Genomic DNA, 24,533 nt, shown 5'->3' with positions numbered 1-24,533 from the left:
TGGTACTAAAGGAGTTCATCTTTCCAGGTATCACAAAACAGACACCACACTTCACACTCCATTCCACCAGGGGGAGCCTTGTTTCTATCTATTAGGACACTCCTCACATTAGGGTAAAACTGGTGGGCTGGATAGAAAGTGAGTCAGAAGCTGCCTGGGTTTGACCCAGAGAGTACCTGTCAGGCAGAAAGGGGGAAAGGAGGAACATCTGAGCTGCAGACAGAGGGCCCTTGTCAGGGGTGGGATCCTGACAGAGGCCTAGCACGAGACAGAAAGATACGGAGCTGCGCCTGCCCCACATGCGGCAGCATCCTAAGGAAGGACAAGTGTTGTGAATTTGGATTCTGGGCTCCCCCGGTGGCCGCTTGTGGAATTGGACTTGTCATCCTCTTTCCTGTTTCACCTGGTTCCATCAGTAGTGGGTGTCGCTATTTAAGCTCATTTCTCTGGTGGTTTCTTGCCGGTCAACAATGTTATCTGATGCCTCTCAGTGCTTGTTCCTGCTTCTAGACAACTTCTAGATAAGTTGGACTTTTGTCCATGTTTTGTTTTGCCTATTTGTTCCAGTTCACAGCTGAAGTTTTGTTACTGTGTCTGGAAAGCTCTCGTTGATCAGGGATTGCTACTCTGGCGTTATGAGTTAATGCCAGAGTTTAAGGTAATCTCTGGATGGTGTTTTGTTAGTGTTTTTCTGCTGACCATGAAAGTATACTATCTGTCTTCTGCTATCTAGTAAGCGGACCTCAAATTTGCTAAGACTATTTTCCTGCTGCGTTTGTTGTTTCATCTGAACTCACCGTCATTATATGTGGGGGGCTACTGTCTTCTTTGGAATATTTCTCTAGAGGTGAGCCAGGTCTTATATTTCCCTCTGCTAGCTATTTAGGTCTTAGGCCAGAGCTGGGCATCTAGCGATAAATAGGAAATGCTACCTGGCTATTTCTAGTTGCGCGGCAGGCTTAGTTCATGGTCAGTATAGTTCCATCTTCCGAGAGCTTGTCCCTCTATAGGCTTGCTATGATCTCTGCCTGCAGAGATCATGACAGTACTGTTGTGAAGGTACTGTTGTGAATTTGGATTCTGGGCTCCCCCGGTGGCCGCTTGTGGAATTGGACTTGTCATCCTCTTTCCTGTTTCACCTGGTTCCATCAGTAGTGGGTGTCGCTATTTAAGCTTACTGTTGTGAATTTGGATTCTGGGCTCCCCCGGTGGCCGCTTGTGGAATTGGACTTGTCATCCTCTTTCCTGTTTCACCTGGTTCCATCAGTAGTGGGTGTCGCTATTTAAGCTCATTTCTCTGGTGGTCCCTCAGACTAATGGCCAGACCGAGCGGACTAATCAGACCCTTGAGACATATCTGAGGTGTTTTGTCTCTGCTGACCAGGATGATTGGGTTGCTTTTTTGCCATTGGCAGAGTTCGCCCTCAATAATCGGGCCAGTTCTTCCACCTTGGTGTCCCCGTTTTTCTGTAATTCGGGGTTTCACCCTCGATTTTCCTCCGGTCAGGTGGAATCCTCGGATTGTCCTGGAGTGGATGCGGTGGTGGAGAGATTGCATCACATCTGGGGGCAGGTTATGGACAATTTGAAGTTGTCCCAGGAGAAGACTCAGCGTTTTGCCAACCGTCATCGTCGTGTTGGTTCTCGGCTTTGTGTTGGAGATTTGGTGTGGTTGTCTTCTCGTTTTGTCCCTATGAGGGTCTCTTCTCCTAAGTTTAAACCTCGGTTCATCGGCCCTTATAGAATATTGGAGATTCTTAATCCTGTTTCTTTCCGTTTGGACCTCCCTGCGTCCTTTTCCATTCATAACGTTTTTCATCGGTCGTTATTGCGCAGGTATGAGGTACCTGTTGTACCTTCAGTTGAGCCTCCTGCTCCGGTGTTGGTTGAGGGTGAGTTGGAGTACGTTGTGGAGAAAATTTTGGACTCTCGTGTTTCCAGACGGAAACTCCAGTATCTGGTCAACTGGAAGGGTTACGGCCAGGAGGATAATTCTTGGGTCAATGCATCTGATGTTCATGCTTCTGATCTTGTTCGTGCCTTCCATAGGGCTCATCCTGGTCGCCCTGGTGGATCTGGTGAGGGTTCGGTGCCCCCTCCTTGAGGGGGGGGTACTGTTGTGAATTTGGATTCTGGGCTCCCCCGGTGGCCGCTTGTGGAATTGGACTTGTCATCCTCTTTCCTGTTTCACCTGGTTCCATCAGTAGTGGGTGTCGCTATTTAAGCTCATTTCTCTGGTGGTTTCTTGCCGGTCAACAATGTTATCTGATGCCTCTCAGTGCTTGTTCCTGCTTCTAGACAACTTCTAGATAAGTTGGACTTTTGTCCATGTTTTGTTTTGCCTATTTGTTCCAGTTCACAGCTGAAGTTTTGTTACTGTGTCTGGAAAGCTCTCGTTGATCAGGGATTGCTACTCTGGCGTTATGAGTTAATGCCAGAGTTTAAGGTAATCTCTGGATGGTGTTTTGTTAGTGTTTTTCTGCTGACCATGAAAGTATACTATCTGTCTTCTGCTATCTAGTAAGCGGACCTCAAATTTGCTAAGACTATTTTCCTGCTGCGTTTGTTGTTTCATCTGAACTCACCGTCATTATATGTGGGGGGCTACTGTCTTCTTTGGAATATTTCTCTAGAGGTGAGCCAGGTCTTATATTTCCCTCTGCTAGCTATTTAGGTCTTAGGCCAGAGCTGGGCATCTAGCGATAAATAGGAAATGCTACCTGGCTATTTCTAGTTGCGCGGCAGGCTTAGTTCATGGTCAGTATAGTTCCATCTTCCGAGAGCTTGTCCCTCTATAGGCTTGCTATGATCTCTGCCTGCAGAGATCATGACAGACAAGAAAGGAATTGTGTTGCAGGGAGTGAGAAACGAAGTCATAGCACAAGGAGACAACACCAAAGGAGTTCTGTCATGTAAGAGGCTGCCTCCTTCTGAGGCGCGTAGCCGGTGGCCGGAACACCAAGGGAGTAATTGACTCTATGCATTACTTCAAAGACCGGCAGGACAGTCAATTCCAAGTTGGCTGCCCGACCTTAAAACCTAAGAAGACACAGTGGCAAATTGTGGGGGTCGGGGCATCTCTAGGGTCCCTATAAACAAGCCTCAGGCCATCAGTTATACGGGTATGTCCTATCCATACCATCTGGGGGACAGAGAGGAAGAAATAACATCTAATACATCTACAAAGGTTGTGAGGACTATCCCATGGTGCTCAGCAGGGAGGTACTACAACACACAGGCGCTAGTAGGAAGGCTACTTATTTCCACCTGGATAAGAGAACTCTGGATTTTGCCTTCAGACCGTCCGGACTCTGCCTGCCCTGTGATCAGTGCTCTGGACTGTGGATGCTGAAGTCTTCAGTAAAAGATAAAGAGACTGCAACCTTTGTGTCCTCGTTATTCACTGCGCCTTACATCGTCCACCATCACCATCTACACTTCTGGGAAGCCCTGGGGATACACTTCACCTGTGGGAAGGTATACCATCTAGCTGCCATTCCATCACCCCAGCAGACCCCTAAGCAGCGTTGGTCACCCTGACCGAGTACCACAGGTGGCGTCACGAACATTCTTCATATAAACTGTTTCCCCCCTTTTATTGGACGCCCCTCATAGGGCCACGGGCCGGATCAGGCCACCGTGACAATCCCCATCGAGTACTGAAGGACCCGGTACCGAGTACCCCATTGCCCTTGCGTGGGGGCGCTCCAATATGTTAGTGTCATACAACTCCAGGTTTCTTATTGCTCTATTTAGTTTTTTGGAGTGGCAATCTCTGTTTACATTCACATATGGATTACCCACGCTGTGTGGATTTTGCATAACATGTGCCTAATGAATATATTGCTATTTACCAATAAAATGTGGCCTATGAATTGCAAAGTGTATTTTTGAAGGATATCAACTTAAAAAAGCATATTTGAAGGATTTATGATTTGGACTTTAGAGTAGATCCATTGTAAAATCCTCAATAACAAAAACTCAGTGTAAACATACTGCGTTATATGGTAACCGGTGACGCCATGTGCTGCCAGACTGCCTCCTGCGCTCAGCACTGCTGCCAGAATAAAGCCTAATAATCCAGAAAAGCAGATAATGAGGCATCCACTCCTGTCTTCTCCTGTAGGTGCTGGATTATTAGTGTGCAGTACAAGACCCAGTAATACCCTGTTCAGTGAATCCTGACATCAACCAGCTCACTTATTTACATTTAATAGGTGACCGTAAGTCGAGATGATAGAACTTGACATTGTCCAGAGAGACATAAAACATCGTCCTGACAGTCTCCACCGCGCATTAGAAGACTTGGGGATACAAATTGCTTCTTTGATTACTGCGGTGATGTAACAGTCTGCCTTCATTAATGTGATTTTGGACGTGTTCTTTTGTTTTTACTACCGTTTCGGGCAGGCAAACTGTTGTGGATGAGAAAGAACGTGTGTGCTGAGCCCTATGGTTTTACCCTATGCAAACATGATTATCATGTCAAATATAACGTGATTCACTGTAACGCAGGATAACAATGTTTTTTTCTCTCCGCCTGACAAATAACATTCTCTTTCTGCCTTTTCGAAATGTGGGTGGCTGCTATAGCAACCGCAGGCTCTTCATGGTGAAAATAAGCCTTTTAAACAAGTTTTTTTTTCTTATTGAATATGTCTTCCTGAGCATTATCACAGTCATTGTGAGCTGAACATCAAAGATCAAATGTTAGATTATTGCTGTGAACGCATTAACATTTAATGTATTCTGCATTTTGACAAGACAAGCACAAATCCAGAAACAAACAGACAATTTGTTCCAATGTATCCTTGTGGAAGACGCTGAGTGAACATGAAAGAACTGAGAATATGTGTAAACGTGCTATGGAGGATTAATTTAAGTATGGTAGATAGCAGGCCATAGTAATTGGTCTTTTTGTGATTTTTTGAAGGTACCTTTCTTTTTTAAGAAATAAAACCTTGAATTTATCAGAAGTAGAGATGAATGGATCGATTCATGGGACTCTGGTCCTGCCTCCAAGTCAGTGGTACTAGGCTGGTAGATGGGAAGCCAGCGAGTCTTAGTTTCTGGTTTTCCTGGCTCGGCATTTTATTTTCCGGGCTGGTGCGACATTGTCTGTGCATCACGTTGCAAAAAGGACATTGCGTCAACCCTGACAAATCAAATACCGCACCGTGAACACCATAAAGTAAGAGATTTGTGGGGTCTCCTGTCTAGTGGCCATGTACCACTGGCCCAGAGTCCTACAAATGGATCCACTCATCTCTAATCACAACCTGTTTGGTTTTTCTCTGTAGTCAAATCCATGGAACATCCTGAATCCTATGGTCACAATCTACTCCACTTTCCACATTCTTCAAGCTATGATTGTTAAGGTATTTCCATATGGGTTAAATATGCGGTGGAAAATCTGTAAGAAAAATCAACAGAATATTATAGTACTAGCCTCGTGGATGAGATTTCATGAAAAGCAAAAATGATCCAGGATTGATCATTTTATATTCGTAGCATGCCAAGTTATAATAGGGTTATTCAGTAAGCAAAGGTGAAAATCTACTGGAAGTCTGCAGCATTTCCGCTGCATTTAAGCTCAGAGAAGGAAGTTTCCTTTTTCTGATTGATTGTAAATAGAGTAGAGATTTGGGCTGAGCAGCAGTTGGAAGCAGCTTCTAAAGAAGCATGAACTGGCTATGTGAAACAGTACAGTAGCATGGTGTTTGGGAGAGCAGGAAGCAAAAAAAGGAAATTAAGTATTTTATAAAAAATCCTAATATTGCAATAACTGCAGGATAAATAAAAATGTATTTTTAGCCATCATTCTACTTTTCAATGGTAAAGAAAAATTTTCAGCAGCATTAATTCCACAGCCATTCATAGATTTTGTCATCACTGTCCCGATTGGGGCTTAAAATCTAAATTCCCTATCAGTATGTCTTTTGAGTGTGAAGGGGAAACCAGAGAGTATTTTTCCAGTAGATTAACACAGTGCAGTTTTTGGTACAGTTTTTGAGATTTTTAGCTTGACATAAAGGTCCAAGAAATTATTAGGTTTCCATTGGTGGTACCGTTACTCATTTCTATTCTTTGGAAATAGTAATTCTTACTGTGCACTTATTGTAAAGCAAATACTTAGAAAAGAAACATTTTCACACATGAATGATTGATTTTTCCTATTCTTGAGCACCATTTTTATCATTTGGAAACAACTGTTCTTGAATTTGCCTTGTGTAAATTATTATTATTACTAACTCTTCTTGTCGCTGCTTGATAATGCGGATAATTGCCCATTGTAAATTATTGTGACTGGCTTCTTTACAATCAGTAGGTTACACATAGGAACTAGAAATATTTATTTCTCATAGATGACTGAGTAGTAATTTTATCTTGGGTAAGGCTCCGACACCTATTACTACCTATCATTGGGGTATAATTTACCTGTCTGCAGTTTTACATTGGATAAAATATGCTATAAGAAAAGAATAGCTAATAAGTAATTTAATAAGACCGATTCATCAAGGGCGGCGTTGTTCACACTGGTCTTGATGAGGAGATGTGCTGGAGTCAGACGCTCCCGATTCACGAAGAAGAGTATGCGTCTACATGAATCAGGAGCATCGGACGAGTGGCGTGGCACCTCTTTATGAATCCTACTCTAGCCCCTTGATGAGCAGCAGTGGCTACATCCCTATCCGGCCTCAGTTCTGACAACTTTTTCAGGGCTGAGAGAAAATGGCATGAGAGCGCCAAAGACAAAATTTTAGTACATAATCAAACTACACCAAAATTTTGCAACTTTTCCATGCTTTTTAAGCCAAATACTGGTGGATAAGCTTGCATGAATTGGGCCCAATGTATTTACAAATTAACATTATGCTCTAAAAAGGGACGAAGCATTTCATTGCGAAACGCGCGTCGGGTGTTGTGGGTCCTCAGCCATTATTTTTCAGGTATAGTACCTTTCACCATGTACTCTCCTATTACTTAATTTTTTAAACATATACTTAATACCTATGTATGCACCTTTCCTTGCATGTTCCTTGCATAATCTGTTTCATCATTTTGGACATTTGGTGTGCATATAATTTTCATGCATGTTATTTATTTACATGTATAACCCATAGCCCTGCATCCATTTTGAAAATCCTTTATACTTAGGTAACTTTGCTATTTCAACCTAATTGTTAACTTTAATGCAGTGCTATTGGTTCTGTATGAGCACAGTGTGTTGTATTGCCTCATATCATTAATATTAGGTGTCTTACCTCTTTCACATGTGCAATATGGCAATAACTACTGTATTAATTACTTGAATTCTCTTCTTGGAACTTTGATATACACCTGATTGTTGATGTAAACATAACATATTTAGGTCTCTTCTGAGTACTTTTTTACATTTATATATAGTACCCACCTCTTTCCTGTTACCTGCGGTGTCTCCCTTTTGTTTTATATGTTGTTTTTAATATATTCAATAAACTATATTTTTATCAATTCATACTCTGGCATGTTGTAAAGTTTCTTTTTTTTGGTGTTACTATACATGGTTTTTACTTTACGGCCTAAAATATAGGATAATTAGTTGGTGTATTTATCCTATTCAAATCAATAGAGGGTGGATTTGCAGTATCCGGCCGCGGACATTATTTCTTCATTGGAGCTGTGCAGCTTTATTAGTGAGCAATTCCGGCTGCCACTGACACCAGAAACAGCTGATCGGCGGGGTAACCCGGTGTCACACCCCCACTGATCAGTCATCCTAAGAATAGGCCATCCATGAAAAAGTCCCAGACAACCCTGTTAAGGATAATCTGCCATAGAGGGTTTTTCTATTGACATAGAAGTGTATTTGAATTCCAGCCTTCGAGGATTTTGATTGCACGTTGTGAAATTGTATTCAATTTTATTTTATTAAAAATTGCCTTTCGTTTTACTTTTGTTATGTTTTACTCACTGATATAGCACTATTATTTCCACAGTGCTTTACAGACAGCGACACCCCGAGTCGGCATGTAAAAAAGAACTTTACATACGGAATCTATTCTCTAAATGACGAATTGTTTGGTTATGAATGATAATTATATTAAACAATAAGATTCGACAGAAACCTAAAGGAGGATGCGCTGGTGCCACTGCAGGACAAATGTGGTATTACATGGCTGTATTTCACATGAAAGAGCAGTTTTGTAATAAATTCTCCTACTGAGTTTTCGAGAACAGCAAATACTTCTTTTATCTATAATGTCTACATGGCCTAATGGAGTTCACGTATAGGAGCTGACCTTTAGGATTATCCCTTTTAGGGACTTTTCCACATAATATTTTCTCAATTATTCAGTTCTGTATTGGAATTGCTGTAGTAAGATGAATATTATTTCATTAACATATGATGGTCATTCAACTTTATGCTCTTCTTAGATAAAAGAAAATAGGCTCCCGGGAACAGGAGGGCCGCTCCTGAACAGCTTCCACTAACTGATATCATGACTACATTTCAACCACTTTTCATTTTAGGAGTATAATATGGAAATTCATTTTACAAGCTTTTTTTTTTACCATACCAAGCAATAAAAATAGAAAGAGCGGTGTCCATTCCATAAGACTAGGCACATTACTTCTTATGACAAGCTATTGTCCTCACTTGATATGTGTCCAAATGCTCGAGACAGATTTCTGCTCTAAAAAAATGTAACATTTTCTCGGTGATTATGCAGCACACAGCAATTTCACTCAACTTCGCCCAAGGTCAACAACAGCAACGTCAACCATCAATGTCTTTGTGTATTTCAAAATAGTGCGTGAAAATATTTATAATAAAAATCACAGCGAGACCAATGTGCTTACTTTACAAAAATGCCTAATTCTAGAAGAATAAAATTTACAATACAATCTCTTTACTTAGCATTAATACACAATGGCCGATTCTTTACGATGGCAATCGTCCAGGGAATAATTAGTTTCAGTAAAACGACCACTGGTATAATCTCTGACGTATCACACTATAGTCACCAAGAAGCCAGTGGCCATGCTAGTTTTTTCTAAAATATTAACTTTTATGTAACGATTATGATATTCTGGGATTTATGTAAATTAATAAGAGATAATAGTGTTATAGAATAACCCCTTTTTCACCAGAAAGTTAAACTGATGATTGCTGATTGTCTGGCTACTGAACCTCCAACAATTTGATGTGATCATCTCTAGAGCCTCAACCACGCTAAGGTCACACCACTGTATTTTCTCTTATTTGAGAAAATCGGGTTCATTATGCTGATCAAACTCTGATCAAATTCTGATCAGATATTGATAGGAGTGTAATCATAGTGTAATATGATTTTCTAGGATGAGACGATGGAAAAAATATTTCCCCACCTTCTCTATTCTGTCACTCCATGAAAATCAATCCGCACTTGGATATCACCCGAGTGTGGGTTGATGTTTTCCATGGACTCATTGGCTTGCATCGCCGAGGAACAAAAATCAGACATGTGCACGGCCCCATAAAGTAACATTGGTACGAGTGCAATCTGTGTCAACACAACACACGTTGTCTTCTAATGAGTACAGGACCGAAATCCAAGTTGCCTGGATTTTTGGCTACTTTGGCTTATTTAGGCTTATTTAAGGGAGGTCACTAACTTCACAGTTTTTCTGTTTCTGTTTTTATTTTAGTGTATTATTATTGATGTATTTCATATTTATTTCACAGATGTACATTACCAGCACCATTAAAGCCAAAGGGACACGACTTGCAAAACCTGTCCTTTGCCTGGGCTTAATGTGTCTGGCATTTATTACTGGAATAAACAGAGTGGCAGAATATCGGAATCACTGGTCAGATGTCATAGCCGGGTTTCTTATTGGAATATCAATATCTGTGTTTCTGGTATGTATAAAAAATTGTGTGTAGTTAATTTCCTATATAAGTTCTAATGGACATGTTTATTGCAAAGACTCTGTTGGAGTTTCTTAGTAAAGGAGTGAGTTGGGGCAATGGGCTGGTTCAGTAAGTATAACTTGTAGCATTGAGGTCTTTCAATGGAATTCCATATTTGCAAACAGTCACCATTTAGCCAAGCTTAAAAAGTGCCATGGTTTATGCAAGTTGGACTTTAAAAAGGATGTTTAGGTAATTTTGGGAATGACTGAGAGCAGGTCCAGGGGCAATTCTAAAATGACTTGGGTTAATCCAATTTATTTTGCTACTGAGCCACAAGAACAAGAACCTGTGCCGGACTCTACTTTTCAACTCTCAATAAGGCTTATTTTACACTTGCCGTGTTTTTTTGCGGCTCGTTTTTGCGGGCCTTTTCTTTTTATTTTCAATGGGGGCCATGTCTGTAAGCCGTGAAAAATATCGAGCAGGCTCAATATTTTTTCACGGCAGTAAATACATCCCTCACGGCCATACAGCGTACAGCGCTCCAACTAATTTTAGTGGCCCGTTTTTGTGGCCCCATAGAAATTTATTGGGGCCGCAAAAACGGGCTGCAAAAACACGGCAAGTGCAAAAGAAACCTAAGGGATCGGGAATGGAAAAGTCAGTGGGAGGTGTACTATTCTGTCCTTGGTAACAGAACTTTAATGGGGTTATCCAGGACTTTTATTATTTTTTGTATGGGGTTTAGAATGAACAGGCATGTAATTTCTAACAACTTGCTTGTTCTGCATGGGGATGAACTTTGCCACTGATTCATCTGCTTCATTTCATGTATCGTCAGCAGTGCACCACCTTTTCTTCCATTCTGCTCTGTCAACGGGGTGTTACAGCAGATGTTATGTTGATTGACAGTCAGCTCCCTGCAGCTAAGTAGCAGGGAGTCAGCTGTCAATCAGCAAGACATTAGCATAGATGCTCTGTCAACGTAGCAAAGCAGAAGAGATGTCGTTAGGAGCGGTCTTGACCACTCTGAGCAGGCAGGTAGTTAGCAACTGCCTGCCTATTCGTTCTTAGCCTCATATATTGAAATAATACAAGTCCTTTAATGAAGGGACTTATGGTATGGCCTACATCTCGTCTATCTGTTCTACTTTTAAAAATTGAGACATATACATATGAAAGCTACAATAAGTTACAAAATGTTTGTCTTACACAGGTTGTGTGTGTGGTTAACAATTTTAAAGGACGGCAGGCAGAACAGGAAAAGTCTCCCATTGATAATTTGGCACAGATGCCGATGATCAGCTTTCCTCGGGTAGAAAGCCCTTTGGAAAAGGTAAGTCCCTTGATGTTCTTCTTTTTATTTCATCTATATCTTTGAAAGTGAGTTTTTGATCTTATAACATAAAAATAGGTATTTGACACTAAAAAAAAAACCAGTTGAAAGGATTTTCTTTTTATTAAATATTTCTTCAGCAAATATCACTGCCGTTGGCAAGCTGCTCTAGCCCGTCTCTGCTGCGGCACAGAGCCAACCCAGTTTTTAACAGAACAGCAGAGTAATTTCAGACAGACTGTCTGCCAAGGATCCACTCGCTACACTGACTTTTGAATAGAGTTGTCAGACAGCTCATATCTAACAACTAGTCTCAAATTTGTATTAAGATCTTCAGCACAAAACTGAAAATTAAGCAAACTAGCAAATATTCAGAAAAAAATGGATTTCTTTATGTTTTACTGCTAATTTTAAGGCTATGAATAGTTTGTGATCATATTTTATTTCGTTGGAGCATCTAAAACAAAAAAAAGGAATAAAGAAAACAATTTTGCAAAAAGTGTTGGTTTTGCTTCAATAAATCCAAGTTAGGCTAGTTTCACATTTGCGTTTAAAAACGCAGCGTCTAAAACGCAAACGCAGGTGATGAAAAAACACATGTAAACGCGTGCAAACGCTGCGTTTTTTAGACGCATGCGTTTTCTCATGCGGTAAAAAAACACGGCGTTTCCATGCGTTTTTTCCTGCGTTTGCGTTTTTGAAACACATGCTGAGAAGTGTGTGACAGCTGCCAATCATCAAAATTAGGGTTGAGCGAAACAGATCGGCCAATTTCAAAAGTCGCCGACTTTTGGCAAAGTCGGGTTTCGTTTTATATATATATATATATATATATATATATATATACATATATATATATATATATATATAAACCAATATAAAGAAACCTTCACTAAAAGACCAAAAAATAATTGAAAGAATGTACTAAATTTTATTGAAAACAAAACATACATAAATATAAAATCATGATAGTGGCCACCAGTGCCACTATATTATGTTTATCTATTTATTTCATTGACAACTTTTTCTCACATTAGGTCATTAATGCCGTCAAATTTGGCGGTTTTTTGTCTTAGGTGCATTGGTCACATTATTGCACTTTACTTCATTTATTTTCATGTTGGTGTTTTCTAAAATATGCTGTCATTTAGCACATGACTATTCTTTAGTCTGGTTCTTGTTTTTTTACACATTTTTCGGGAAAGCCTGCTGTAGCACGGTGCGTATTTTCTACTTGTTTTTCAGCTAGTGCACACTGTTGCGCTGGTCTTACATGTTATCTACCTTTACTTTTTTAGCTACACCTATTGGCAGATTCCTCGCTGTACGCACGTGCTCTTGTTGTATTTTACCTTACTTCATCGCTGGCACCGGCTTTTTATCTGCGCATGCGCCGGGCGGATATGTATGGGGCAACTGTTGCCACGTTTTTCTGCGCCTGCGCACACCTTTGGCTTTATTGCTGGCACTGGCTTTTGTCTGCGCATGCGCTAGGCGGACATGTATGGGACAACTGTCGCCATGTTTTTCTGCGCTTGCGTACTCTTGTGGCTGCACTCTGCTATCATTATTACAGACGCCTAGTTCCTCTGCTCATGCGCACTTTATATTCTTTCTAGCGCGCTTGTTTTTTCATTTATTCTTGCCGATTTTTTCTTATTATGGGCTGCCCGGGCTATATGATGTGCTCTTGGTGTGTTATTCATACTATTGTTCGCTTCTATATACGCAATCCATTGTTGTAGCAACTGTTGCCACTGGTTCTTGCGCCTGCGCTCTTGTACACTACTCCGGTTCCTGTTTCCGGCTGCTTCTTCCGGTTTCACTTTCAACACTGCGTATCATTTGTATCTCAGGTGCCGGTTCTTTTCTTTTTATTTCTCGCTCCGCCATTGGTCATGACCGATATAAAACCCCCTTCTGGCCAGTACCCAACCACCCCTGGACGAAGCATTTCCTGTGCGAAACGCGCGTCGGGTGTGGTGGGTCTCCGGGTCTACTCCTGTGGTAACTATACCTTATATGATTTGCATATTTTATGCTTGTAATGTATACACTTTTATTGGTTCCTGTGTTTCTTATTTTTAGCTCAGGTCTTGGCACTATTTAGCCTTGCATTTTGTACTGCTGCACAAGTATACAATATAATTGCACTATTGCACTTTATTACTCTTACTTATATGTTCTTTTTTGTGGCTCTGCTAATTTATGACACATTATGTGTTTAGTACCCTGATTGTACAATAACATTAAACTTGTTGTATGCACTACTACTGTATTTAGACCCGTGGTCCCACCATTTTTTCCTGCACTGGTGGCCACTATCATGATTTTATATTTATGTATGTTTTGTTTTCAATAAAATTTAGTACATTCTTTCAATTATTTTTTGGTCTTTTAGTGAAGGTTTCTTTATATTGGTTTAAATATTCGGTACCCTTCATGACCCCATAAGGGATATTATTCGGTGTTTTCTATATGTATATATATATATATATATATATATATATAATTGAGACACATATATATATATATATTTATATTTACTTCAGCGCGATATAGCAGAAAAGCCGATTGCCGGCTTTTCATTTCTCCTGCCTAAACCCGACATGATATGAGACATGGTTTACATACAGTAAACCATGTCATATCCCCCTTTTTTTGCATATTCCACACTACTAATGTTAGTAGTGTGTATGTGCAAAATTTCGGCGCTGTAGCTATTAAATTTAATGGTTAAATCGCGGAAAAAATTGGCGTGGGCTCCCGCGCAATTTTCTCCGCCAGAGTGGTAAAGCCAGTGACTGAGGGCAGATATTAATAGCCTGGAGAGGGTCCACGGTTATTGCCCCCCCACCGGCTAAAAACATCTGCCCCCAGCCACCCCAGAAAAGGCACATCTGGAAGATGCGCCTATTCTGGCACTTGGCCACTCTCTTCCCATTCCCGTGTAGCGGTGGGATATGGGGTAATGAAGGGTTAATGTCACCTTGCTATTGTAAGGTGACATTAAGCCAGATTAATAATGGAGAGGCGTCAATTATGACACCTATCCAATATTAATCCAATTGTATGAAATGGTTAAAAATAACACACACACAATATTGCAAAGTATTTTAATGAAATAAACACACAGGTTGTTGTAATATTTTATTGCTCTCTCAATCCACCTGAAGACCATCGTTCTGTAACAAATTAAAAATAATAAACCAACAATATACATACCTTCCGTAGATCTGTAACATCCCACGATGTAAATCCATCTGAAGGGGTTAAAATATTTTAAAGGCAGGAGCTCTGCTATAATGCAGCTGTGCTCCTGCCTGTAAGCCCCAGGGAATGAAGGTAATGTAGGTCAATGACCTGTAGTTACCTTCAGTCGCGGTGATGCGCCCTCTGCTGGATGTCCTCATATGACCTCGAGACTGGGAAAAAGTTCCCAGTCTCGAGGTCATATGAGGACATCCAGCAGAGGGCGCATCACCGCGACTGAAGGTAACTACAGGTCATTGACCTACATTACCTTCATTCCCTGGGGTTTACAGGCAGGAGCACAGCTGCATTATAGCAGAGCTCCTGCCTGTAAAATTTTAACCCCTTCAGATGGATTTACATCGTGGGACGTTACAGATCTACGGAAGGTATGTATATTGTTGGTTTATTATTTTTAATTTGTTACAGAACAATGGTCTTCAGGTGGATTGAGAGAGCAATAAAATATTACAACAACCTGTGTGTTTATTTCATTAAAATACTTTGCAATATTGTAGGGTAGGGTTAGGGGTAGAGTTACGGTTAGGGTTTGGATCCCTTTATCACCTTGATGGTGGGGGGTGGCTTATCAGTGTGTATTCTTGTTTTTTTCTATTGAAACGCATGCGTTTAAAACGCAACCAAACGCATGTGCTTAAAAACGCATGCGTTTACATAGACAGCAATACGTTTTTTTGCCGCAAAAAAACGCATGCGTTTTTTTGCGGCAAAAAAAGCCTCTAGAAATTGCTACATTTTGCATTTCTGCAACAAAACGCAAGCATAGAAAAGACGCATGCGTCGTCAAACGTGGCAAAACGCATACAAAATAAACGCATGTGTTTTTAATGTTAAATATAGGAAAAAAAACGCATGCTTTTTTTGCGTTAAAACGCAGCGGCAAAAAACGCAAATGTGAAACCAGCCTTAGCGCTATGTATCTCCATGGTGACAGACTACAAACTCACCCTGTGTGTAGTCTGAAGCTGCAGTCATGGGTTTCTCAACTTTCCCTACCCTCTCATTATGCTTATCGGCAGACAGTAAAAGCAGGGGCAGAGGTTGTGAAATAACACAGGACTGCTAGTATCTACTACACAATTTTTTTTCTGTAATGTGTAACCATGGAGACATATAATTCTGAAAAAGATCTGAGTACACAAAATTCTCCAATATGTTTTAATGCAGACAATTTACAAGATGTCTATTTTTTCTTTTACGCGTTTTAGCTCATTAGTCTGTCTGCAGATATTGTTCAGAATAAATTTAAGCAAGCAACTTTAAAATACTTTTGCTTTCATGTAATGGCTGTACATTAAAGGAGTTGAGATTTTTTTCCATTTAATGAATATGCTAATGTAGCACAGAATATTTATCCAGAAATATGGAGTCCATGTAGGTGAGCAAATATTTTATTTTAGCACCACATTGGGCCTATTAGCACAGTCATCAAATATAATGGATAACCCCTTTAACCTACAACAGATTTGTGGTTGAAAATTGTTGCATACCAGTAATTTTTTGAAAAAAATATTTGTATTCCCATTTTTTATTGTCCATACCATCTTTTTTTTAACCTCTTGCAGTCAATTTTCATTTTTTCACTTTTATTTTTTCATCCCATTCTTCCAAGAGACAAAGGCCCTTATTAATCAAAGCTTTTAAGCCAGAATTCTGATGTAAAAAAAGTTTTAAAAAGTCATAATTTTATTCATAGCACAAGGCTGCACAAATTGCTGCAACTGTTGAAGATTTACATCATTTTCACCCATCTCCAACAAAGTAGACAGGGATGTGACAGAGCATGGTGACCCAGCTCATAAACTTCATGATGCGCGGGAGTCTCGGGAGAAACGGTCCAGATTGCCTTCACTATTAGCCCCCTCTGCATCCGGGCCCCGATGCAGCCGCACCGGCTGCACATGCAGTATGTCCGCCCAGCCACTCACTGCCCTCAGAAACCTTGTTATTAAATACTTTGTTAATTTGACTATATGCTCTAATGCTAACCTCACATACCAGAATGACTCCAGTGGAGGGCCTACTATAGGCTATGGAAGTAGCAGTTGGTGTTCAAAGAGATGCCTTCAAAGATTGACATCTCAGGTTCCAAATAACAGAGATTAAGGGAAAAGTCAGTTGGCCATTTAACTCAGACGAGGATCGCAACGCAATGCTCTGACTGGCTAGCGGCTCTCCCAACCCGAGCATGACAGCATGTATTTCTATGCAGCTGTCACATTTGGGTCAGGAGAGCTGACAGCCAGTTTTAGAATTGCGTTGCGATCCTCATCTGAGCTGTAAGGCTGTCTCTACGGCTGGCTCTTCCCTAAGGCTAGATCTGATCAGTGGTGGTATAGGTAGGTGCTAGCTGTGTAATTCAGCTGGTAGCCTCCATTTATATTGACAGCACAGCTTTTTTCTCCTGCTTTGTACACCCACACCCTACATGTGACTTACATTTACAACAAACGTTAGTAAGTGGTTAAAAATGGGTGAGTTCTAGCGGAAAGGATTGGGGCCTTTTTTATAACCCAAAAAACTTACTATCAATTTGACTTTCACAGCTACACTGAAATTAATAATATGCGAGACATTCTTAATATATTATAAGCATATTACAAAAGCGCACCTTAGAAAAAGACTGGTGTCCGAAATGCCAGTATTAATACATTCCATCAAAGTTATTTAATTTAATTAGTATTGATTTATTTGATCTTACAGAATCTCTGTGTTTCCCACATCACACAATCACTGACTCGTTATCTAGTAATTGTGATTTATCTTTTTTTTTGCTTTAACACTATTAGTTGTAAATTAATTTATTAGGTTATAACAAAAAGAATTCTCAATTTTGGTGACCTGATGTAGCACCATAAATACTTTTGCTCTACAAAAGATTGTTTCTGTAGGGTATAAAATTAACAGCAGACAGTATGTGAAAGCAAGACCTTTAGAGAACTCATTATTATTTCAATATCACTCATGTTATCTGGAGCATGAAATCATTTTAGCAAACACAAAAATTGCTGTAGAAAAACATCAAATTATTATCAGTAACTTAAACGAAATTCATATCTACATCGGTTGAAATCCTCCCGTTTGGACTGGGTCCAATATTGCAGCAATAAATGGGCCATATTTACATTTATTTGTATTACTACTAGCAGTCCATCATCCCAGCAACTATTTATTTGGCTTCATAAATATGTTATTAATAAACTTCACAGACCTGACTAAAAGTAATTAGTATACGAATGAGCAAGGGTTCAAGGGGTTGTCCACTTTGTACAATTCCTTTTGTTAGTGCACAGTCAAACAGCCATATAAAATGGGATTGAAATCAAACAAACCTGTATGTTCTCCCCGTGTTTGCATGGGTTTCCTCCGAGTACTCCGGTTTCCTCCCACATTCCAAAAAACATACTGATAGGGATTCTAGATTGTGAGCCCCATCGGGGACAGCGATGGTAATGTGTGCAAACTGTAAAGCGCTGCGGAATATGTTAGCGCTATATAAAAATAAAGATTATTATTATTATTATTATTATTATTAAACCAAAATGCACAGATTGGCTGGTGGCTCTCCTGACAACTGCATAGAAGTACATGGAGGTGTCACACCGAGGTCGGGAGAGCCGCCAGCCAGTCCGTGTACTGTGTTCCAATCTCGGTCAGATTTATACAGCTGTCTTACTGCGCCCTTAAAAGGGTCGATTGATAATTTGCTGATACAGGATATTCTGCTGCTAGAACCCCAAGCAATCAACGCTGGACTTGGTAGCAAATGTACAATTTTCCTGCCACCACTTCTCATTGAAATCAATGCCTTATACTAGCAATGGATATATGTGCTGGGTCCTGCAAAGAGGTGGTCTGTACAACTGTTCTCTGTCTAATAGATGAGAGTCATTAAATGGGTCCCCAATGTGTTTTCTAAATCAATCAATAACTAAATAGAAAAATCATTGTCTTCATTAAAGCACCAGCTCAGCGGGTTATTTTTAATTCAGTGCTTGAGTGGTGCTACTAATCTAAGTTCCCTGATCCTAGTCTTATATTTACCAAAAAGAGAACCCAAGCCATGTATATGGCTATTCCGTAAATAAATACAATCCTACAAACAGAGGGAAGTCAATGCCAAGTAATGAAAAAAGTATACACCTTTTATTAAGCAATCAGAATAAAAAAATGTAAAAAGTTGTTAATGGAGGTACATATGCAAAATATGCTGCAACACACCAGGCATGAATGAATCCTATTACAGAGGGTTCTTATATCAATCACTTTTATGGGTCACGATATCATAGGGTTTTTACATTGCCAGGTACATATCACACAGGCTAAGTTTTAACAAATACAGAACATATAGATGCTGGTATTTAGAAAGACCACATAACAAATATATCTTTCTAAGTGGTCAGTGCCTATTAAGGTGACTTTTTAGCTAGTATACAATACATAGGTGCTTAGTATATGATTTAGCATTAAAATGACTTTAGCTGGTATTCAATAAGAAAGTGCTTAGTGCATGGTTAAACACTAGTGGGTCATACTGTATGTATGGCATAGTGCATGATTAGTTATGTGGCCCACCAGGGTACACCATGTTAGCTGTGAGTACAGACTACCACTAAAGTACATAAGTGTTTATAGCCGCAAAGCATGAAAAGCTCTGACAAACTGATGCTGTGTGATTAGATATGTTTATAGGCTAGTAGGGTCTATGGTGTTGTACTAAGACAGCATTAGCCTAGGATGAGCTCTATGAAAAAATAGTAAGTGACAAAGTATAAATGGAGTTGTATAAATGCATGACCTGAAATGCAGTCCAGAGCCCCAACGCGCGTTTCGCATTTTTCCTGGGGGGGTGTTTGGGGGAAGTGAGTGCACAGTCTATTTATAGTCCTGTTCTTATCAGCTTCTGTCTCCAGTGCTTCCTGTCCTGCACGACATCTTGCTACCTCATCATCTGACTGACCGGAAGTCAGAGGTAATGGTCATAAGCTCAAAGGAATCCCTGTATGCGTTGTGGCTGTCTAACAGCTGCGAGACATGCAGCCATGGGTACTCAGACATATTACTCGAGCACGCCCAAGATACTTGGATAACACCCGAGAATGCTCTGTTAACACCTTTTGCGAGCACGTTCACTCATCATTAGTAACAAAGCAAATTATTCTCAGCATCTGTTCAGATTGCATTGCAACCTACTGTAGATCCCACCAACCTACTGTAGATCTGTGTGCTGCTTCATCATCTGCCCTATGACGGAATCATGGCAATATTTTGTTGTAGAGTTTGCAGGAGTAAGGCGCACCAAATTAGTTAAGAGGCACAGAACAGTACTACAGCATAAATTATAGTGAATTTGTCTTGACAGTGCCCCTACTATTGAGCTCTACCCTCGTTTAAAAAGTTAACAGAGCTGGCATAAAAATGGCAAAAGTTGCAAAAGTTCAATTTGTTTCACACATAGTTTTACATCAATTTTCTAGTACAAACTGTTTAATGAATCGAGCTCAACATCTTTTTTGATATCTAAAAGACCCATAATAAAAATTACACAAAATTATTTCTCAAGGCTGTGATAGTTTTGCAGGATTTTCCAACACTGGTTGTGTACAATCTTTATCGCAGTAATTGGAGATTTACTCTTATCTTGCGCTCATGTTGTTTGAGGTCTCAGATCCGCATGCAAATTAATATGCATGAGAGTGTTTCTCCTTGGTCTTTTTAATTTAATGTAGTAAAGGCAAATTGTTTTTTTCTCAGTATGCAGTCCAAATTATACATACATTCACGTAGCCTTTCAAACAACGAGTCAATAGATGTAGTTTCTCCATGGCAACAGCGGAGCGGGGAGTACTGTGCTTCTGTTCCATTGCAATCAACCAACCTATGTGTGTAATTGGTGTTCCTAACCTATCCCATTAGTGCCCTCTTAACAGTCCGTGAATTCAGTGGGTTGATGCACTCGCTTTGCATTATTTACACAATCGATGTTTTATAATTCTACGATACCAACCTCCTTGATGGGCATAGGGCCAAGAAAATTATGATCATTGAATGAATTGACTGCTGATTTTCATTACAAGTATACCAGCCAGCAGGAAAACACGCTGTTGCAGTAATACCATAAATTAATTGATTTTTAATTTGGTCTAGTAACACAATTATAAAAGGACTGTATTGGAAAATTGCACACATATTGTTCAAGTATTGCAATTTATAATATACAGTGACTGCACATAAGGGCAAGGGCAGTTTGTAATCAATCTTAACACATAAACTTGGTCAGCCCCAACCTGCTAAAGGAAAGGCTACTGACTGTAAGAACCTGGTGTTGACGAGCTGCTTTAAATTGAATGTTTCTTTAAGGTGGAGATAGTGGGTGGGCTTAAAAGGGTTGAACCAAGTTCAGAAGTTAGCTTCCATCCCAGGGTTAGAGGATAACTTCCCAATCACTATGGATACAACCACTGTGACCCACACCAATCCCAAGAACCAGGGCTTCGAAGAGCTACGTTTGAATGGAATGGTGCATGATCATGAGCCCCTATTCTACATTCATCTAAATATATAAGAGGCATCGTGATTACTTGCTAATCCCGCCCCCTGCACAGTAGCTCCGCCCCCCACATCACCACACACAATCCCGCCCCCCCACCACATTACCACACACAATCCCGCCCCCACCACATTACCACACATAATCCCGCCCCCTCACCATATTACCACACACAATATCGCCCCCCCACCACATTACCACACACAATCCCACCCCCACCACATTACCACACACAATCCCGCCCCCACCACATTACCACACACAATATCACCCCCCCACCTCTTTACCACACACAATCCCGCCCCCCACCACATTACCACACACAATATCACCCCCCACCACATTACCACACACAATCCCGCCCCCCACCACATTACCACACACAATCCCGCCCCCCCACCACATTACCACACATAATCCCACCCCCCACCACATAACCACACATAATGCTGCCCCCCACCACATTACCACACATAATCCCCCCACCACATTACCACACATAATCCCGCCCCCCACCACATTACCACACATAATCCCGCCCCCCACCACATTACCACACATAATCCCACCCCCTGCCACATTACCACACATAATCCCGCCCCCCAAAACATTACCACACATAATCCTGCCCCCCACCACATTACCAAACATAATCCTGCCCCCCACCACATTACCACACATAATCCTGCCCCCACCACATTACCACACATAATCCCACCCCCACACCACATTACCACACATAATCCCACCCCCACACCACATTACCACACATAATCCCGCCTCCACCACATTACCACACATAATCCCGCCCCCCCACCACATTACCACACACAATCCCGCCCCCCCACCACATTACCACACATAATCCCACCCCCCACCACATTTTCACACATAATGCTGCCCCCCCACCACATTACCACACATAATCCCCCCACCACATTACCACACATAATCCCGCCCCCCACCACATTACCACACATAATCCCGCCCCCACCACATTACCACACATAATCCCACCCCCCGCCACATTACCACACATAATCCCGCCCCCCAAAACATTACCACACATAATCCCACCCCCCACCACATTACCACACATAATCCCGCCCCCCCACCACATTACCACACATAATCCTGCCCCCCACCACATTACCACACATAATCCCGCCCCCACACCACATTACCACACATAATCCTGCCCCCACACCACATTACCACACATAATCCTGCCCCCCACCACATTACCACACATAATCCCACCTCCACCACATTACCACACATAATCCCGCCCTCCCACCACATTACCACACATAATCCCACCCCCCACCACATTACCACACATAATCCCACCCTCCCACCACATTACCACACATAATCCCGCCCTCCCACCACATTACCACACATAATTCCACCCCCACCACATTACCACACAGAATCCCGCCCCCTACCACATTACCACACATAATCCTGCCCCCACACCACATTGCCACACATAATCCCGCCCCCCCACCACATTGCCCCACATAATCCCGCCCCCCACCACATTACCACACAGAATCCTGCCCCCCACCACATTACCACACATAATCCTGCCCCCCCACCACATTACCACACATAATCCTGCCCCCCACCACATTACCACACCACCACACATAATCCCGCCCCCCACCACATTACCACACATAATCCCGCCCCCCCACATTACCACACATAATCCCGCCCCCCCACATTACCACACATAATCTCACCCCCCCACTACATTGCCACACATAATACCACCCCCCACCACATTACGACACCTAATCCCGCCCCCCACTACATTACCACACATAATCCCGCCCCCCACCACATTACCACACATAATCCCGCCCCCCCACCACATTACCACACATAATCCTGCCCCCCACCACATTACCACACATAATCCTGCCCCCCACCACATTACCACTCATAATCCTGCCCCCCCACCACATTACCACACACAATCCCGACCCCCAACAACATTACCACACATAATCCCGCCCCCCACCACATTACCACACACAGTCCCGCCCCACCACCACATTACCACACATAATCCCACCCCCCACATTACCACACATAATTCTGCCCCCCCACATTACCACACGAGGCTCCGTCCCCCCACATTACCACAGGAGGCTCCATACCCACATATTACCACACGAGGCTCTGTCCTCACACATTACCACACAAGGCTCCGTCCCCACACATTACCATACGGGGCTCCATCCTCACACATTACCACACGAGGCTCCACCCCACACATTACCACATGAGGCTCTGTCCCCACACATTACCATATGTGGCTCCATCCCTCCACATTACCACACAAGGCTCCGTCCCCACACATTACCACACGAGGCTCCGTCCTCAAACATTACCACACGAGGCTCCGTCCCCACACATTACCACATGAGGCTCTGTCCCCACACATTACCATACGAGGCTCCGTCCCTCCACATTACCACACAGGGCTCCGTCCCCACACATTACCACACGAGGCTCCATCCTCACACATTACCACATGAGGCTCCATCCCTCCACATTACCACACAAGGCTCCGTCCCCACACATTACCACACGAGGCTCCGTCCCTCCACATTACCACACAAGGCTCCGTCCTCACACATTACCACACGAGGCTCTGTCCCTCCACATTACCACACAAGGCTCTGTCCCCACACATTATCACATGAGGCTCTGTCCCCACACATTACCACACGAATCCAGTTTGCTTTTGATTTTACACTGTGAATAAAATTAGTATTATTCTGATTTTTAATTATTATTATTGTTATTAACTACATTTTAAGTTAATTTACCACCTGCGTAAGCGCTATTGAATGTCATTATTTACTTTAGTTTAATCACTAGCAGCGTTAATTAGATAGCAATGAGCATGCCGAGCGTTAGCTGGCTGGAAACAGCTAGTTCGAAATAAGAGTGCTAAACATCATCCAAAAGCTGCACTCAGCTATCTCTAAAGATCCCATTAAGTATGAATAATTCGCATCTCTGCTCAATCACATGGGGCTCTTCAGAACCCCATTTCTTGGGATCAGTGGTGATCCCAGCGGTTAAACCCCCAAAGATTAGGAAATTATTCACTAATCAAAGGATAGGGGTTAGCTTCCAAACTTGGTATAACAACTTTAAGGGTGATATATGAAAAATGCAAAGGGAGGTGAATACTTTAGCAAGCCTCTGTGTGTATGTATTTATATATACAGTGATGAGCAAAAGGAACTTTTGACTTTCAGGCTCCATGCCTCACCATCGACTACTGATTTGAAGGTGAGATTACCACTAGAGTTGAGCGACTTTCATTTTTTTAAGATCGAGTCGGGTTTTGTGAAACCCGATTTTGTCCAGAGTCGAGTCGAGTGCAGTCGGCCGATTATCGCTAAAAGTCGGGGATCGACCGAAACACGAAACCCAATGCAAGTCAATGGGGAAGCATAGTCGGCAGTGAG

At 41.7% G+C, this 24,533-nt stretch overlaps 1 protein-coding gene across 1 annotated transcript in view; it reads left to right on the top strand.

Annotated features, from left to right (window-relative positions):
* The window catches only part of PLPPR5 (phospholipid phosphatase related 5), a 321,333-nt gene that overhangs the window by 205,340 nt on the left and 91,460 nt on the right, over window positions 1-24,533 (top strand). The window contains exons 4-5 of the mRNA XM_077277317.1: window positions 9,710-9,886; window positions 11,097-11,216. Coding sequence (XP_077133432.1) covers window positions 9,710-9,886; window positions 11,097-11,216 — 297 coding nt within the window. The remainder of the gene's footprint in view (window positions 1-9,709; window positions 9,887-11,096; window positions 11,217-24,533) is intronic.

Source organism: Ranitomeya variabilis, chromosome 8, assembly GCF_051348905.1.
Source record: "Ranitomeya variabilis isolate aRanVar5 chromosome 8, aRanVar5.hap1, whole genome shotgun sequence".
NCBI lineage: Eukaryota > Metazoa > Chordata > Amphibia > Anura > Dendrobatidae > Ranitomeya > Ranitomeya variabilis.
The sequence above is the reverse complement of the archived record's forward strand: the minus strand, read 5'-3'. Positions and strand labels throughout refer to the sequence as shown.